The sequence below is a fragment of the Macaca mulatta genome, chromosome 12 (genome assembly GCF_049350105.2).
Source record: "Macaca mulatta isolate MMU2019108-1 chromosome 12, T2T-MMU8v2.0, whole genome shotgun sequence".
Classification (NCBI taxonomy): domain Eukaryota; kingdom Metazoa; phylum Chordata; class Mammalia; order Primates; family Cercopithecidae; genus Macaca; species Macaca mulatta.
This window is the reverse complement of record NC_133417.1, coordinates 100,945,207-100,963,887: the sequence shown is the minus strand read 5'-3', so window position 1 is coordinate 100,963,887 and position 18,681 is coordinate 100,945,207. Positions and strand designations below refer to the sequence as shown.

General features: G+C 38.2%; 1 protein-coding gene across 1 annotated transcript in view; it reads left to right on the top strand.

Annotated features, from left to right (window-relative positions):
• Positions 1 to 18,681, top strand: part of DNAH7 (dynein axonemal heavy chain 7) — a 340,765-nt gene that overhangs the window by 77,775 nt on the left and 244,309 nt on the right. Inside the window, exons 14-17 of the mRNA XM_015131765.3 lie at positions 377 to 504; positions 2,837 to 2,915; positions 15,896 to 16,120; positions 18,269 to 18,415. Of these exons, the coding sequence (XP_014987251.2) occupies positions 377 to 504; positions 2,837 to 2,915; positions 15,896 to 16,120; positions 18,269 to 18,415 (579 nt within the window). The remainder of the gene's footprint in view (positions 1 to 376; positions 505 to 2,836; positions 2,916 to 15,895; positions 16,121 to 18,268; positions 18,416 to 18,681) is intronic.

Genomic DNA, 18,681 nt, shown 5'->3' with positions numbered 1-18,681 from the left:
AAATTTTCTTTTTTGTCCCTGTTTACATTTTCTAAATTTTCTACCATGAACATGCATTTTTTTTGTACAGAGCAACTATAACGTTTGAAACCTACATTATTTATTTAGCAATATAGTAATTCAATTCACCAAAATTATTACTATTATTGTCCTGAGATTGAATTGGTTTCCAAGATAATAAACTTTTCAAGGATATTTACCCAGAAGATAGTTGTATAATACAAATGTATTATTCAGAAAACCCTCCCTGAATTATATGTTTTTTAAAAATCTTAATCCTGTTATATCACACAAAAATAAAAATTATGAGAATGGCAAAATATGAAAATCTATTTGTTTTATTTCTTATGTTGATTAAACTTTTAATCTTTTGCAGACTATTCGTTTAGGAATGTTTGAAATGCACTGTGAGGAATTAATCAGAGCTTTGGTGAAGCGAGCAGATATTATTTGTGGGAAACTTCTAGCTAAAATGTTCAGAGATCATCAGGAAGTAAATACAAGGTATTTATGTGATACTGATTTTTTTATTTTTTGGGAGGGGATGTTTAATAGAATCAGCTGTCACTCAACTAAAATAATGGATTAGAGCAATGTCATAAATGATCCAAAAGAAATGATTATGCTAAACTTATTTCTACTTGGTTTTAAGTGTCACTTTGTGATGTAATTATTAGTAGTAGTATTTTTTTCACCACAAATATGCCTTCCCAATTTTCTGAGTTAAGGTGGTATTAAAATGTATTGGTATTTCTTTTGCACAAGTGAAGTGGACATTATCTAACTTCAGAGTTTTATATTTGTGTAATCAATATGCAAAGTGGGTTTCAAAGTAGATTTACATAGTAGTTGTTACGGGTCCTAAGGGACCATCACATTTGAAACTTCATCTTCCTATAATTACTCTTGAGGGCCATGGTAACTTTTTCTTTTATCTGGAAATTCATTTGCTGACTAACCTAGGGATTTTTGGGAAAACTGACCCATGTGAAGAAAACTCACAGAATACTAGTGTATAAAGCAGAATAGCTGTTTCTTTAAGACAAGAAGCAGAAAAGTATAATGTTGCTCTGGGAATCTCTCGACTGGCATCAGTTACATGGGTGAAAAACTCCAAATAATCAGGATATATTTTATGATTATGGTATCAGAGAAAAAAATAGATCATTAAAAATATTTCTTTCAAGCTGTATAAGAAGCCTGAAGGAAGTTTTATTTACCTATCTTGTGTTAGGCACAAGATTAGCCACTTAGGCTCTAAGGCTCTAAACGTGAATAAAACTGCTGAAGGAAGTTACAATGTAGATGGAGAAATAGACATACAAACCAGTAAATTACAGTACCATGCAGTAAATACTGTCATGAGCCACAAGGTAGAACAGAGAGGACAGAATTAATTTCCTCCCAAGATGGAGTTTGGGGGAGGGGGAGAATCAGGGAAGGCTGCAAAGAGGAACTGACGTGTGAATTTTATTTTGAAGGATGAGTGGGAGTCCATCAGGTGTACAGTGTGGGTGAAAGAATTCCAGGAAAAGAAGACAATATGTAGAGGGTAGTGAGGTGTGAAAATGGCAGGGTATATTCCAAGAACTAGGAGTGGTTTGCATTGATTTCATAGCGTGAGGGAAGAGAGGTGAAAGGCAAGGCTGGGGATAAAGGCACCGTGTGAAAGAGGACTAGGACTTGAGTACCTTATCTAGGAACCAGATCATATTTTCAGCTTAAAGCACCATTTCCTCTAAAAGAACTGGAAGAATAGTGAAAGTGTCTTCTCATTATTGCTGTTCATGCTGGGTGAAATATTTATTTTAATTTCATAGTTACTTCCCCTGCCTCTTAATGCTCTTGGAGCTTGTGCCAGTTCTACTTTTTCCCATTGTCTCCTAATTATGCCTCTTGCCTCTCACCAGACTCCCTAGGATGGACAGAGGACATATCAGGACTATGAAAGGAGCCATTAGATATGAATGCCTTCTAATTCTTGCCCCTGCATGGTTTGACTCACCTCTCCAGAAAGCCTGTCTCCACATACTCAGAGGGCAGGAGTCTGTCGCACCGTTCAGTTTTTCTCTCTGCCTAGGAGCTCAGCGCCATTGCTTTCAAAGCCTCTGAACCTGGCTCCTTCAGTCATCTCTTCTATATTCCTTATTTTGAACCTCTTCTTACCTGTTGATTTTCTCTCTGAAGGTTACAAACATGTTGGAGGCCCTCTTTCATGTCCCAGCCCCAGACTTTAACCCATTATCCCATGCTGTTCCTGTCTCCTTCACCTTTCAGCCAATCTTACTGAAGAATTGTTCTGCTTATTTCATTTGAACTCCCTTAGCTCTTGCTACTTTTTTTTCTCTATGCCAGAATAAGTTCATGATTTATATTGGCAGCAACCCAAATCAGTAGGAAGTATTTGCATATTACTGGAAGTTTCTGAGCACACAGGCCTATTTTAAACAATCCCTCTAAGTATAGTTAATCATTCCTTTCCTTTGTACTACTTTCTTTGTGCCGTCTCAACTCCATTAGAGCCCTTAAAGCTCAGGTTGGAAATGATTGTTCACAGTCCTATCTCCCTTACTGTATTGTGAGTTGCTTGAGGGCCATTATGCTATCTGATTCATTTATGTATCACTGTCACAATATTATAGTTGAAAATGTAATAGATCATTAAATGTGCACTGGATAAGTAAATGTATGCAAATTTGCTTTTAATTAGATGTCATATAGCTAAGTTATAGTTTTTATTTTTCATGCAATGGAATATTTAAACAGTATACAGGAATACATTTTGGAATTACATTTAACCATAAATATGTAAGGTTGGTTTTGCTTGGTGTTTCAGATTATGCGATGAATTTGAGAGGATAGCTGAAAAAGCTCTTAGCACTCCTCCAAATACAGCAGAACTAATGGAAATGAAGGTATTTTTTATAGCTTCTCCATAATTGTGTGTGTATCAATTAATTATTGACACAATAATGTAGAGTAATAAATCACTCCAAAAGTTAAGACAGATTAAAAATAATAATGACTTTCAATTAGCTGGGCATGCTGGGGTGTGCCTATAGTCCCAGCTACTCGGGAGGCTGAGGCAGGAGAATTGCTTGAACCTGGGAGGCAGAGGTTGCAGTGAGTCGAGATTGTGCCACTGCACTCCAGCCTGGCAACACAGCAAGACTCTGTCTCAAAAAATAATAATAATAATAAATAAAAAGTAATAATGACTTTCAAAATACTTAGCTCATGAGTTTGCAGTTTGGTAATTTAGGCTAGATGCTCCTGCTTGGTTCTTCTGGTCTCCATGGGGTCACCCTGTAGGGTCACTCACTCAGTTGGGTTGACCAGTCTACTATCCTTCAGCAGGTTGACTTGGCTCTACTTGTCCCTCAAGACAGAGCAGGCTCATCTGGGTGTGTTCTCATGTCATGGTACAGACATACAAGCAAATTCAATTGTACAAGTGCTTTTCAAGACTCTGCTTGTGTCACATTAGCTAACATCTCATTGACCAAAACAAGTCTGATTGAGAGGACCCTACAGGGCATTGACACTGGAGAAGTGAAGTATTGGAACAATTAATGCAATTATCTATCAGGTTATTTTTGAGAACACACAACAATTATTGCCATGCTAACAGGCACAAACCAGGACTGTCCTGGGCAGCCTGAGCTGTGTAATCACTTTTCATTTATTTTAACAAATATTTAAGCCTTAAGTGACATTTTATTTTTTATAAAAGCTGTATTTTGTTTATATTAAGCTTTTCTGTGGTAGTTTGTTAAAGTATATTTTGTGCATAGAATTTGTGACACTGAAAATATTAGGTAAGTCTCACTTTCATCATTTCTCATGTTACTTCTATGTTTGAAGTTGATATGGTTTGAATGCTTGTCCCCTCCACATCTTATGTTGAAACATGATCCCCAGTATTGGAGGTGGGGCCTAATAGGAGGTTTTTGGCAGATCCCTCATGAACAGCTTGGTGCCTTCCTGATGGTAATGAGTGACTTCTTGCTAGATTAGTTTTCTTGAGATCTGATTATTAAAAAGAGGCTGGCACCCCCTCCTTTCTCTTCTGCTCCCCCTTTTGCCATGTGTCACATTACCCTTTGCCTTCTACCATGAGTAAAAGCTTCCTGAGGCCCTGACCAGAAGCAGATGCTGGCACCATGCTTCTTGTACAGGCAGCAGAACTGTCAGCCAAAAATCTTATTTTCTTTATAAATGTACCCAGCCTCAGGCATTCCTTCATAGCAACACAAAATGGATTAATACAGAAGACCACCTAATGGCAAATAAAATAATGTTAAACAACTAGCTAATGGCCATTTCATCTTGTTTACTTTTCATGCTTATAACATTAAGTTTTTGTGGTATTTTTTCATTTTCTATTCAAAAAATCCTTTTAAATTTTGTTTTATTTTTAATTTTCATGGGTACATAGTAGGTGTATATATTTATGGGGAATATGAGATATTTTGATGTAGGCTTACAATGCATAATAGTCACATCAGGGTAAATGGAGTATCCGGCACCTCAAGCGTCTATCCTTTGTGTTTCAAGCAATCCAATTATATACTTTTAGCTATTTCAAAATGTACAATTAAATTATTGACTATAGTCATCCTGTTCTGCTGTCAAATACTAGATCTTTTTCATTCTTTCAAAATATTAATATATTTTTGTACCCACTAACCATCACCACATCCCCCACATCCACCCACTACCCTTATAGACTCTGGTAGCCATCCTTCTATTCTCTACCTCCATTAGTTCAATTGTTCTAATTTTTAGCTATCACAAATAAGTGAGAACATGCAACGTTTGTCTTTCTGTGCCTGGCTTATTTCACATAATGACCTTCAGTTCCATCCATGTTATTGCTAATGACAGAATCTCATTCTTTTTTGTAACTGAATAGTACTGCATTGTGTACCACATTTTCTTTTTCTATTCATCTGTTGATGGACACTTACACTGCTTCCAAATCTTGGGTATTGTGAATAGCGCTGCAAGAAACATGGGAGTTCAGATATCTCTTCAATATACTGATTTCCCTTTGTTGGGGTATATACCAGCAGTGGGATTGCTGGATCATATGGTAGCTTTAGTTTTAGTTCTTCAGGAAACCTCCAAACTGTTCTCCATAGTGGTTGTACTAATTTACATTCCCACCACCAATGTAAGAGGGTTCCCTTTTCTCTGCATTCTCAGCAGCCTTTGTTATTGCCTGTCTTTTGGATAAAAGCCATTTTAACTGGAGTGAAATGATATGTCATCGTAGTTTTGATTTGCATTTCTCTGATGATCAGTGATGTTGAGCAGCTTTCAATATGCCTGTTTGCCATTTGTATGTCTTCTTTTGAGAAATATCTATTCAGATAATTTGCCAACTTTTTCATCAGATTATTAGAGATTTTTCTATAGAGTTGTTTGAGCTCCTTGAATAGTGCTGCAATAGTATAGTTCCGGTTGTTAATCCCTCATCAGATGGGTAGTTTGCAAATATTTTCTTCCATGCTCTGGGTTGTCTCCTCATGTTGTTGATTGTTTCCTTTGCCATGCAGAAGCTTTTTAACTGGATGTGATCCCATTTGTCCAATTTTGCTTTGTTTGCCTGTGCTTGTGGGATATTACTCAAGAAATATTTGCCCAGTCCAAGTTCCTGGAAAGTTTCTCCAATGTTTCCTTGCAGCAGTTTCATAGTTTGAGGTCTTAGATTTAAGTCTTTAATCCATTTTGATTTGATTTTTGTATATGCTGAGATACAGAGGTCTAGTTTCATTCTTCTGCATATTAATATCCAGTTTGCTCAGTACCATTTATTGAAGAGACTGTCCTTGTCCCAAGGTATGTTCTTGGCAGTTTTCTCGAAAATGAGTTCACTGTAGATTTATGAATTTGTTTCTGTATTCTCCGTTCTCTTCCAATAGTCCGTGTGTCTGTTTTTCTGCCAGTACCATGCTATTTTGGTTACTATAGCTCTGTAGTATAATTTCTAATCAGGTAATGTGATTCTTCCAGTTTTGTTCTTTTTGCTCTGGAAAGCTTTGGCTATTCTGAGTTTTTTGTGGTTTCATATAAATTTTAAGATTTTTTTTTTTTTCTATTTCTGAGGAATGTTATTGACATTGACATTGCTTTGGGGGTAGTATGGACATTTTAACAATATTGTAGTCTTCTAATTTATGAACATGGAATATCTTTCTGTTTTTGGTGTCATCTTTAATTTCCTTCATCATTGTGTTTTAATTTTCACTATAGAGATCTTTCACTTCTTTGGTTAATCCTGGGTATTTAATTTTATTTGTGGCTATTGTAAATGGGATTACTTTCTTGATTTCTCTTTCAGATTGTCCCACCTTTGGCATACATAAATGTAAATGCTACTGATTTCTGTATGTAATTTTGTATCCTGCAACTTTACCGAATTTATCAGTTCTAATAGTTTCTTGGTGGAGTCTGTAGGATTTTTCAAATATAATATATTATCTGCAAACAAGGATACTTTGACTTCTTTCTTTCTAATTTGGATGACTTTTACTTCTTTCTCTTATCTGATTGCTCTAGCTAGGATTTCCAGTACTGTGTTGAATCACAGTGGTGAAAATTGGCATACTTGTTGTGTTCCAAATTTTAGAGGAAAAGCTTTCAGTTTTTCCCCATTCAGTATGATACTGGCTGTGAGTCTGTCCTGTGATTTTTATTGTGTCCTCCTGTGCACAATTTTTGAGGGTTTTTATCATAAAGCAATGCTGAATTTTATAAAATGCTTTTTTAGCATCAATCAAAATGGTCATATGAAATCTATCTTTCATTCTGTTGACATGATGTATCACATTAATTTGCATATGTTGGATCATCCTTGCATCCCTGGGATAAATCCCACCTGGTCGTGGTGAATGGCCTTTTTAATGTGTGGTTGAATTCAGTTTGCTAGTATTTTGTCAAGGACTTTTGCATCAATATTCATCAGAGATATTATCTTAAAGTTTTCTCTTTTTTTGATGTATCTTTGTCTAGTTTTGGTGTCAGAGTAATACCGGCCTCATAGAATTAGCTTGAAAGTATTTCCTCTTTGCATTAGTTCTCATGCTGATATGAAGAAATAACTGAGACTGGGTGATTTATAAAGGAAAGAGGTTTAATTGACTCACAGTTCTGCAAGGCTGGGGAGGCCTCAGAAAACTTACAATCATGGCAGAAGGGAAAGCAAACATGGCAGCAAGAAGGCACAGAATGAATGAAGCACGGTGGAAAAGCCCCTTATAAAACCATCAGATCTCTTGAGAGAGAACTCACTCATCACCAGAACAGCCTGAGGATAACTGCCCCCGTAATTCAATTACCTCCCACTGGGTCCCTCCCATGATGCATGGCGATTATGGGAACTACAATTCAAGATGAGATTTGGGTGAGGAGACAGCCAAGCCATAGCACCCCTCCTCTAGTTTTTTTTTTTTATTTTTGGCTAGTTTGAGTAGGAAGGTTTGGTAGAATTCAGCAGTGAAGGCATCAGGTCTTGGGCTTTTCCTTGTTGGGACACTTTTTATTATGGATTTGATCTTTTTACTTGATTTTGTTATCTGTTGGTCTGTTCAGGTTTTGTATTTCTTTGTGGTTCAATCTCGGTAGTTTATATGTGTCTGGGAATTTGTCCATTTCTTCTAGGTTTTCCAATTTATTGGCATGTAGTTGTCTGTAGTAGCCTCTAATGATCCTTTGAATTTCTGTGGTTTTGATTGTCATGTCTTCTTTTTCATCTCTGATTTTATTTATTTGAGTCTTCTCTCTTTTTTTCTTCGTCTGGCTAAAAGTATGTCAGTGTTGTTTAGCTTTTCATAAAACCAACTTTTCAATTCTTTTTTTGGTATTCTTTATGTCAATTTCATTTATTTCTGCTCTGATGTTTATTATTTTCTTATACTAATTTTGGGTTTGATTTGTGCTTGCTTTTAGAATTATTTAAATCAGTGGGTTATTTGAAGTTTTTCTACTTTTAATTTAGCCACTTGTAGCTATAAAATTCCCTCTTTGTGATGCTTTTGCTGTATCCCATAGGTTTTGTTATGTTGTATTTCCATTATCATTTCCTCCAAGAAATTTTTTCAGTTTCCTTCCTAATTTCTTCATTGACTCACTAATCATTCAGGAGCATATTGTTTAATTTCCATCTGTTTGTGTAGTTTCCAAAATTCCTCTTGTTATTGATTTCTTGTTTTATTCCATTGTGGTCAGAGACTATGCTTGATATTATTTCAATTTTTTGAATGTTTTAAGATTTGTTTTGGCATCTAATATATGGCCTATCCTTGAGAATGATCCATAAGCTGCAGAGAAGGATGTATATTCTGCAGCCATTGGATAAAATGTTCTGTAAATATCTCTTAGGTCCATTTGGTCTATGGTGCAGATTAAATCTGATGATTCTTTGTTAATTTTTTTGTATGAATGATCTTTTTTTGTATGACATATGGCATATGGTTTTTTTTTTGTATGACATGCTTTGTATGAATGTTGAAATGGGGTATTTAAGTCTCCAGTTATTATTGTATTGAGGTTTATGTCTCTCTTTAGCCCTAATCATATTTGCTTAATATACCTGGTGCTCCAGTGTTGGGTGCATATATATCTTCAATTGTTATATCCTCTGGCTGAATTGGCCCCTGTGTCATTATACAATGACCTTCTTTGTCTCTTTTAATAGCTTTTATCTTGAAATCTACTTTTTCTGATATAAGTGTAGCTATTCCGGGTCTCTTTTGGTTTTCATTCGCATGGAATATTTTTTTCCATCTCTTTATTGCCAGGCTATGTGTGTCTTTGTAGGTGAAGTGTGTTTCTTGTAGGTGAAAGATCACTGGGTCTTGTTTTATTATCCCTTCAGCAAGGCTCTGTCTTTTGATTGGAGAGTTTAGTCCATTTACATTTGATGTTATTGTTGTTACTGATAATTTTGATTGATAAGTAAGGATAGACTCCTGCCATTTTGTCATTTGTTTTCTGGTTGTTTTGCAGTATTCTCTTCCTTCTTTTTCTCCTTTCTGTCTTCCTTTTAGTGAGGGTGATTTTCTCTGGTGGTATGTTTTAGCTTCCTGCTTTTCGTTTTCCACATGTCTGTTGTATGTTTTTTGATTTGAGGTTACCATAAAGTTTGCAAATAATATCTTATAATTTATTATTTTAAATTGTTGACAACACTGATTGCATAAACAAATAAGCAAGCAAAAAGAAAATTAAAAATCTATGTTTTGACTGTAGCCCCCTGCTTTTTAACATTTTGTTGTTTCTGCTTATATCTTATTGTACTATCTGTCTGGAAAAGTTGTTGCAGTTATTTTTTACCAGTTCATCTTTCTGTCTTTCTACTTAACATATATATATACACATATATATATATATAGAGAGAGAGAGAGAGAGAGAGAGACAGAGTTTACATGCCACAATTACAGTGTTATAATAGTCTGTGTTTTTCTGTTTGTTTACCATAATTGATGAGTTTTGTACCTTCAGATGATTTATTATTGTCCATTATTGTCCTTTGCTTTCAGATTGAAGAACTCCTTTTAATATTCCCTGTAGGACAGGTCTGGTGTTGATGAAATCCCTCAGCTTTTGTTTGTCTGGGAAAGTTCTTCTTTCCCCTTTATGTTTGAAGGATATTTTCACCAGATTTACTATTGTAGGGTACAAGTTCTTTTTCCTTCAGCACTTTAAACATGTCATGCCACTCTTTGCTGGCTGGTAAGGTTCTCACTGAAAAGTCTGCAGTCAGACATGTTGGAGCTCCATTGTGGGTTATTTTCTCTTGCTGTTTTTAGGATCCTTTATTTTTGACCTTTGGGAGTTTGGTTTTTAAATGCTTTGAGGTAGTCTTTATTGGGTCAAATCTGCGTGGTGTTCTGTAACCTTCTTGTTCAGAAATATTCATATTTTTCTCTAGGTTTGGAAACTTTTCTGTTATTATCCTTTTGAATACGCTTTTACCTATATTGCTCTCTCTACCTCTTCTTTAAGGTCAATAACTCTTAGATTTGCCCTTTTGAGGCTATTTTCCAGATCCTATACGTGACTTCATTCTTTTTTTATCCTTTTTTCTTTTGTCTCCTCTGTGTATTTTTAGATAGCCTATCTTCAGGCTCACTAATTCTTTCTTCTGTTTGATCAACTCTGCTGTTAAGAGTCTGATGCATTCTTCGGTATGTCAATTGCATTTTCAACCCCAGAATTTCTTCTTATTTTTAATTATTTCAGATTCCTTGTTAAATTTATATGATGAGATTCTGAATTCCTTCTCGGAGTTATCTTGAATTTCAAAGTTGCCTGAAAACAGGTATTTTGAATTGCCTGTCTGAAATGTCACATATCTCTATCTCTTTGGGTTTATCTCTTTGGTGCCTTATTTAGGTTGTTTGATGAGGTTATGTTTTCTTGGACGGTCTTGATGCTTGTGGATGTCCACTGGTGTCTGGGCATTGAAGAGTTAGGAATTGTACTCTTAGCATTCTGGCCTTGTTTGTATCCATCCTTCTTGAGAAGACTTTCCAGGTATTTGAAGGGACTTGAATGTTGTGATCTAAGTTTGTGGTCACTTCTTCTGTATCTGCATTAAGGGATACCTCAAGCCCAGTGACACTGTGGATCTCATTGCCTTGTAGAGGTACTGCCTTGGTGGTCTTGGATAAAATCTGGAAGACTTGTATTGATTACCAGGCAGAGACGCTTATTCTCTTAATTTCTGTCAAATAATTAGAGAGTCAGTCTCTCTCTCTCTCTCTCTCTCTCTCTCTCTCTCTCTGTGTGTGTGTGTGTTTGTGGCGGGGGGTATGTGTGTGTCTGCTAACCTGCCTGGAACTGGGGGAGGGGTGACACAAACGCCCTTGTGACCATCACCACTGGGACTGTGCTTGATCAGAACTGAAGCCAGCACAACACTGGTTCTCATTTAAGGCCCATGGTAACCTCTGCCTTGCTATTGCCTGTGTTCATTCAAGGCACTAGGGCTCTACAATTAGCAGATGGTAAAGCCATCCAGGCATGTGTTCTTCCCTTCAGGTCAGTGAGTGGCCCCAGCCCCGAGTGTCCCTGAGATGCTGCCTGGGAGCCAGGGCCTGGAGTGGGAAACCTTAGGAATCTATGTGGTACTCTATTGCAGCTGAACTGGCATCAGACCACGAGACGAAGTCCTTCCCACTCTTCCCTCCCCTTTTGGTAAGTAGAGGAGACTCTTATGTCCACCACCACAGGTCCTTGGGGAGTATTGCCAGGCCATAGCCAATGTTCACTTAAGGCCCAAGGGCTCTTGAGTCAGGTTGCGGTGCATGTTGCTAAACCTAGGACCCACTTTCACAAAATAGGGCTCCCCTCTGGCCGAAGATAGGTCCAGAAATTCCTTCTAACAGCCAAGGCCTGGAATTGGGGACCCCAAGATCCCACTTCATACTCTACCACACTGTGGCCGAACTGCAAGGCCAAGGTATTTAAACTGCAAGACAGAGTCCTCTTTACTCTTCCCTCTGCTTTTCTTAAGCAGAAGGAGTCTCTCCTGGTAGCCACTACAGTTGTGAATATGCCAGATCACACCTGAAGCCAGGACATCTCAGAGTCTCTTCCAAGGCCCAGAGTGTTTCCTAACTGGCTACTGCTCCTGATTATTCAGTGCCCAAGGGCTCTTTAGTCAGCAGGTGATGAATTCTGCCAGGACTGCATCCCTCCCTTCAAGCCAGTGGGTTTTCTTCTGGCCCATGTGTGTCTAGAAGTGTCTTCCAGGAGCTAGGGCCTGGGATGGGGGCCTCATGACTCTACCCAGTGCCTTATCCTACTGTGGCTGAGCTGGTATCCAAGTTGCAATGTCCTCTTTACTCTTTTCTCTCCTCTCCTCAAGTGGAATGAAGGGATCTTCTTTGGAGCCGTGAGCTGTGCTGCCTGGGGTTGGGGGAGGGATGGCGCAACCACTTCTTGAGCTGCTGTGGCTGTTATATCACTAGGTCATGTGCTCCCCAAGCCCACTGGCTCTGACCCCACACAGCACTAAAACTTGCCTAGGAGTTGCAGTTCTTGTGGTCTAGACTGCCTTTCAAGTTGTTTAGGGCCTCAGAGCACTAGCCCATGGCAGCAAGATTTACCAAAACTCTGGTTGTAATGTCTGGAATGGGTGATTTCCTTCTGGCTAGGGCTGGTCTAAGTGGTCCCTCCATGGACATTGGCTGAGGTCTGCCCATGTTGGCAGCACCGAGTTCCAACACAAAGTCCCACTCTCGCTCCCTGAGAACGCAGATTCTCGGTGCCTCGAAGCTGATGCTGGGGGCTGGGACAGGGATGGCATCCACAATTCAAGACTATCTTTCCCACCCTCTTCAGTGCCTCTTTCAGTGACACGAAGTTATACCAGGTACTCTGATCATTCACTTGATGTTTGGTTTTCATGAAGGTGCTTTTGGGTTTAGATAGTTGTTAAAGTTGGTATTTCTATGGGGAGAACGATCAGTGGAAGCTTCTATTCAGCCATCTTTCTCTGCCTCGATCCTAATTTTAAAATATTTAAGTGCGCCCAGCAAAACGTAAAAATCATTCAAAACTTTCCATACACAGGAAATTATAAAAAAGAGTTAAAGTGATTACATATGTATTTTTTTAAATTATTCACTTAAGGCCGGGCGCGGTGGCTCACGCCTGTAATCCCAGCACTTTGGGAGGCCGAGACGGGCGGATCACGAAGTCAGGAGATCAAGACCATCCTGGCTAACACGGTGAAACCCCGTCTCTACTAAAAAATACAAAAAACTAGCCAGGCGAGGTGGCGGGCGCCTGTGGTCTCAGCTACCCGGGAGGCTGAGGCAGGAGAATGGCGTAAACCCGCGAGGCGGAGCTTGCAGTGAGCTGAGATCCGGCCACTGCACTCCAGCCTGGGCGACAGAGCGAGACTCCGTCTCAAAAAAAATAAATAAATAAAAATAAAAATTATTCACTTAAATGAAAATTTGTTAAAATCATTAAAACCAATGTTTACATATCAGTCTCTAAGGGAGTTCTGTCCTTTTAAAAGTGTTTGTACTTGGATTGAGATCCTTCATATGTGACTGTGTGTGTATGTGTGTAAAATTACACACATGCCTATATATATTCTTTTTAGAACATTTTTATATTTTATATTAATTTTTGTTGAACAGCAAGTGATTCTTTGATTATGGATGATTATAAATGTAGTTGGAGAGTTAAGTTGTAAATTCCTGTTCATTAAAGGAAAATTCCTTTGGAAAAATGAATATTGAATATGGAGAGTGTCATTTATTTATCCTCCTAGCCATTACTGGAAATATTTAGGAATTTGGGGGTTATTTATTGTGAATTTCTACTATACATAACATTGCCTGATATTTCAAATATTTCTATGTTTAAAAAAGATTATTTCCACAAGGGCAAAGCAGCAGGTGAATTTATTCAGTACAGAAATCAGTCCTTTGGTATTGGTAAGGGGAAATAAAAATCCAGTCATTTGACTACATAGAAAGCTGATTAAATGATCAAAAATGTATTTTCAGTTAGACATTTTGTTACTTGTGGAAACCACCATGGTTTGCATCCTGTTGGTTTGGATTTACATCATAAAAACATTTAGTCTAATTAGAATAATATATCAATGAACAATTTCTTTCTATTTTTTTTTTTTTGAGATGGAATCTCACTCTGTTGCCCAGGTAGGAGTGCAGTGGCGCAGTCTCCACTCACTGCAAGCTCTGCCTCCTGGGTTCACACCATTCTCTTGCCTCAACCTCCCGAGTAGCTGGGACTACAGGCGCCTGCCACCATTCCCAGCTAGTTTTTTTGTATTTTTAGTAGAGACGAGGTTTCACCGTGTTAGTCAGGATGGTCTCCATCTCCTGACCTCGTGATCCACCCATCTTGGCCTCCCAAAGTGCTGGGATTACAGGTGTGAGCCACTAACAATTTCTAAGCAACTTTCTCCTTCAAAAACATTGTTAGGTCTTCATCATTTCCTTCCTTCTCCCTTTCTTCCCTTTCCTTCTTCCCTTTCCCTTCCCTTCCCTTCCCTGTGCTTGCCCTTGCCCTTGCCCTTTCCCTTCCCCTTCCCCTTTCCCTTCCTCTTCTCCTTCCCCTTTCCCTTCCCCTTCCCCTTCCCCTTTCCCTTCCCCTTTCCCTTCCGCTTTCCCTTCCCCTTCTCCTTCCCCTTTCCCTTCGCCTTCCCCTTTCCCTTCCTCTTCTCCTTTCCCTTCCCCTTCCCCTTCCCCTTTCCCTTCCTCTTCTCCTTCCCCTTTCCCTTCCCCTTCCCCTTCCCCTTTCCCTTCCCCTTCTCCTTCCCCTTTCCCTTCTTTCTTGAGACATGTCTCGTTCCGTCACCCAGGCTGGAGTGCAGTGGTGTGATCTTGGCTCAGTGCAACCACTGCCTCCTGGGTTCAAGCAATTCGCCTGCCTCAGCCTCCTAAGTAGCTGGATTACTGGCACCTGTCACCACACCCAGCCAATTTTTTTTGTATTTTTAGTAGAGACTGGGATTCACCATGTTTTGAACTCCTGACCTCAGGTGATCCACCTGTCTAGACCTCTAGGTTTACAGGCATGGGTTACAGGCATGAGCCACCATGCCCAGCTGATTTTTAATATTTTCTTAAAAATATAAAGGAAGGGTCAGCCATGGTGGCTCATGCCTGTAATTCCAGCATTTTGGGAGGCTAAGGTGGACGGATCACCTGAGATTAGGAGTTTGAGATCAGCCTGTGCAACATGGTGAAACCCCGTCTCTACGAGAAAAACAACAACAAAAACCTAGCCCATGCTTGAATCCCAGCTACTTAGGAGGCTGAGGCAGGAGAACCCCTTGAACGTGGGAGGCTGAGGTTGCAGTCAGCCGAGATCGTGCCACTGCACTCCAGCCTGGATGACAGAGTGAGACTCCAGCTCAGAAAAAAAAACAAAAACAAAAACAAAAAAACTTTATAGGTCAAAACAATTCAGAGAAAGAGGAAAAAGTGGCATTCAGAGTGAAGTGAAAGTGCATCCATGTTTAGGTTATCACATTCCCACCTGCCCGATACCCATAAAACAAGAATTTCATTCCATAACACAAAGGAGCTCTTACTACCTTGAATGGTAGTCCAGAAGTATTGGTACCGTGGGACTGGAACTAACAAAAAAATTTTGGTTGTCCTTGAGTATTCAGTCCTGGGATAAATGTAACAAAGCCATCTGTCTGCTGCCCTACCACTCTGCTGCAGCCCTGCTGACCCCTCAGCCCCTTACCCCTGCTCATTCTTGCCACTGGGCCCATGTTCCCTCCACATGCATCCCTCTCCACTTGTTTCATTCTCTCATTTCCTTCTATTTGTGCTTCTCCAAGATATGGGAACTACCCTCCACCTCTCACTACTTCACATCCTTATGATATGCTCTGAGCAGCGTGCCTTTGCAGCAGTTGTCTCTGTTGCAAGCTTGAAGTTTTACATTTGTTCTGGTGGTTATTTGAGTAAAAACAGACTCCCCAACTAGACTGCAAACTCAGGGAGGGCAGAGCCCATGTCTGTCTTTCGTCACACTGTATTGCCAGCACCTGGCACAGTGTGAGGCCCATAGCAGGTGCCCATAAAATGTTATTCTGAAAGAATAAGTCATCACTCAGTATCTGTTTCATATCTATCTTCTGTGAACCCACAGCCCTCCTCCCTGGTTTTCCATGTGTTGTTAAGCATTTTCTTTTTTTGTTGGTGTCATTTTAGTGAGATATTTTGGAGGGATAAGAATGAAACTATGCTGTAGTCCCTGATTTTGAACCAAAAATGTTGACTTCTAGTAAGTCTGTGCATAGTTACGCAATGTATTTCCACAGGCTGTTTTGTGACATGAGCTGTTCGTTAAAATGCCACCTATAATTTTTGTTTTCCCTCAGGCTTACATTCAGAAAGTGGAGGTAACTGATATGATTGAACTAGAACAGAGATTAGTGGATTCCAAAAACTGCCTTGCCTTCCTCATCGAGTATGTCAACTTTTCTCCAGCAGACATTAGGCTAAATAACAGTGTTTTCCAGTGGTATGGAAGGATGGGAGAAATTTTTGAAGAACACAGGAAAATCATTAAAGAGAAAATAGAACAGTATCAAGAAGGTCTGAAGGTTGGCATCTTAGATATTTTATTTTCATTTTCTGGAAATGTTTTATTTTTATCTTTTTACGTAACATTGTCAATTATTTTATTTCAGAGTGCATACTTTTAGCTTTCTCATGCTACAATGTTATAATCTCATATTATAAATGTTAGTGGGAGACAGTAATACATTGGATCTTTTATAATGCTTATTGGATGATTAAGGAGTCAGTAGTATATTGATCAATATGCAGTCATTTCTTGATTTTTCAAGGTAACATAAAAAATGGAATATATTGTACATACGTGATAGTTAATAAAAATAGTATTTATCTTATATAGTTTATAGTACTATTTTCAGTTTTTAAAAATTGTTTGAATATCAAAGCTCCCTTAATGAAATGTGCTTTCATACCTCATAATTGCTCACTCTCCTAAGCATTGTGCCCAGAATTGTCACTTTAACATTCAATAACTCCAGCTTTTTTGGGGGATGGGGGGTGGGGGGTGGTCTTCCATATAAGATGGTTTGTGATTTGCCCATTTCCCTGTCCAGCTTCCTTGCCTACTTCTCCCTACTCCTTGCTCATGACTTTTCAGTAACCCTGTCAACTTCTAGGTGTCTGCTGTCCTATACTTCTTGTCTCCTCCACATTCTCCCCATCATTCCGAGGACACCCCTGCCCCACACGTGCCTGTTTGTCTAGCACACTCTATTCATTTTTCTGAGAAGCCCTCTCAGCAGACCTCAGTGCTGCTTCTCCTCTCCTGTGCTCTCACTTTGACCCCATCTCCATTGGACAATTATCTGATCGTTATGTTAGTATTTGTAAGTCTGCCTCCTGATGGGACCATCAGCTCCTTGAGAGCAGGGCTGTTTCATTGTTACCTTTCTCCATTTATATCCACTTCTCAGCACAGTGACTGACACACAGAAATGCTGTGAGCATTCCATAGCTACTGTCCTGGTAAATGACTTAATATTTACAGTCTCATTTTACAGATGAAAGAGTAAGTTTCCCAAAGATCAAGAGACTTGTTCAGGCCAGCCAGTACAGATGTCCTTTAATAGCAAGCCATGCTGTCTTTCTATTATACGTATAGCAAATATAGTTAATTGGCAAAATATGTTGTTCGAAGAATAATTCATAGGCTTAAAAAAACTCTTCATTTTAAACTGTAGTTTATGTTTTTGTTTTACATTAAGGCTATATCAAATTTTAAAACCACAGAAAACATCATGAGTAGTAAATATTAGATGTTTAATTTTCAATATAATAGACTCTTAGAAAATTGCTAAGTGGCCTAGAATGATTTATGCTGTGTTTTAAATCACAAGCTATACATACTGTTGATGAACTTTTCCTCTCAGTTTGCCTCCCCTACTGGGCCAAAGCAATAAGTTTGCCAGGAAACTAGAGAAAAGAGGACAGAAATCAGCCTAGATCATCTATAAAATAGAAAATCTATTTTTGAATAACCTAAATTTTTGGAATATTTTATTGAGCTATTTTTTAGAGCCCTTTAATTTCGAATGCCTTACCAATTCCAATTATGTAATAAGGCTTTTTTACTTAAAACATACACACCTATCTTATATTAGAACACTATAGTTTTTAAGTGTTTAAATCTGGATTTATTTACCTTACATGTTTCTTGTGAAGAGAGCCCATGGGACAAGAAAAATAACCTTGGAATATCTTGCTTTAGTATTGCTAACTGAAATGATATCAGAGCACAATTAAGGGAATTCTGTTTTTTCAGTTGTTTATAAAAATAGCATAGGTAAAAATTGAAATTTTCTTTTAGTCCCATTCTTGGTTATTAAGAGATTTTTCAAATGCTGATAAATTATTTGTTTGCATAAATTCTTCAGCATATTAAAGATCACCACTGTCTAACATTTTTATTCATTTTATTAGCTAGAACTTCTTACATAGATAATACAGAGTTGACTTTTTCTAATCCGTGAGTTACAGGAATCTAAATCCATTAATTTAAAAATTTTAAAATTCTGCATATTTTAGATCTCAGTCATTTTCCAGATCATCCCTTTTTGTTTTACCAGTGACAAAATATAATAATAATAATTCTGGTAACTCCTACAAAGTTTAAATTTTTTGACACCAAAGGGTTTTAACTTTTAAGAATATTAACAACAAATTGTTTTCATTAGTTACGGTGTGAACGGTTTGTGGAGGAACTGGAGAGTTATGCTAAACAATCAGAAGAATTTTTTTCATTTGGAGATCTTCAGGATGTTCAGCGGTACCTAAAAAAGGCTCAAATACTGAATGGAAAGTTGGATTTAGCTGCAGATAAGGTATAATTCAAAAATTCTTAAAAAGATGAATTAGTTCAATTTTAAAAGCATTGAATTTGTTTTAGTTATTCACCTTTAAGAAATAGATTCAAATAAAACCGTTTAACCACATTTAATTAGAGGATAATAGAATGACACAAATAGATTTTATAGACATGCTTCAAGACGTAGCAGTATTGCTGTTTTCTGTTGGTAGCGATACATTTTTTTCTGTGTTAAAGATGGAGTTATACCTCAATCTTCTTTTTAACCTTTGCTTTGCATCA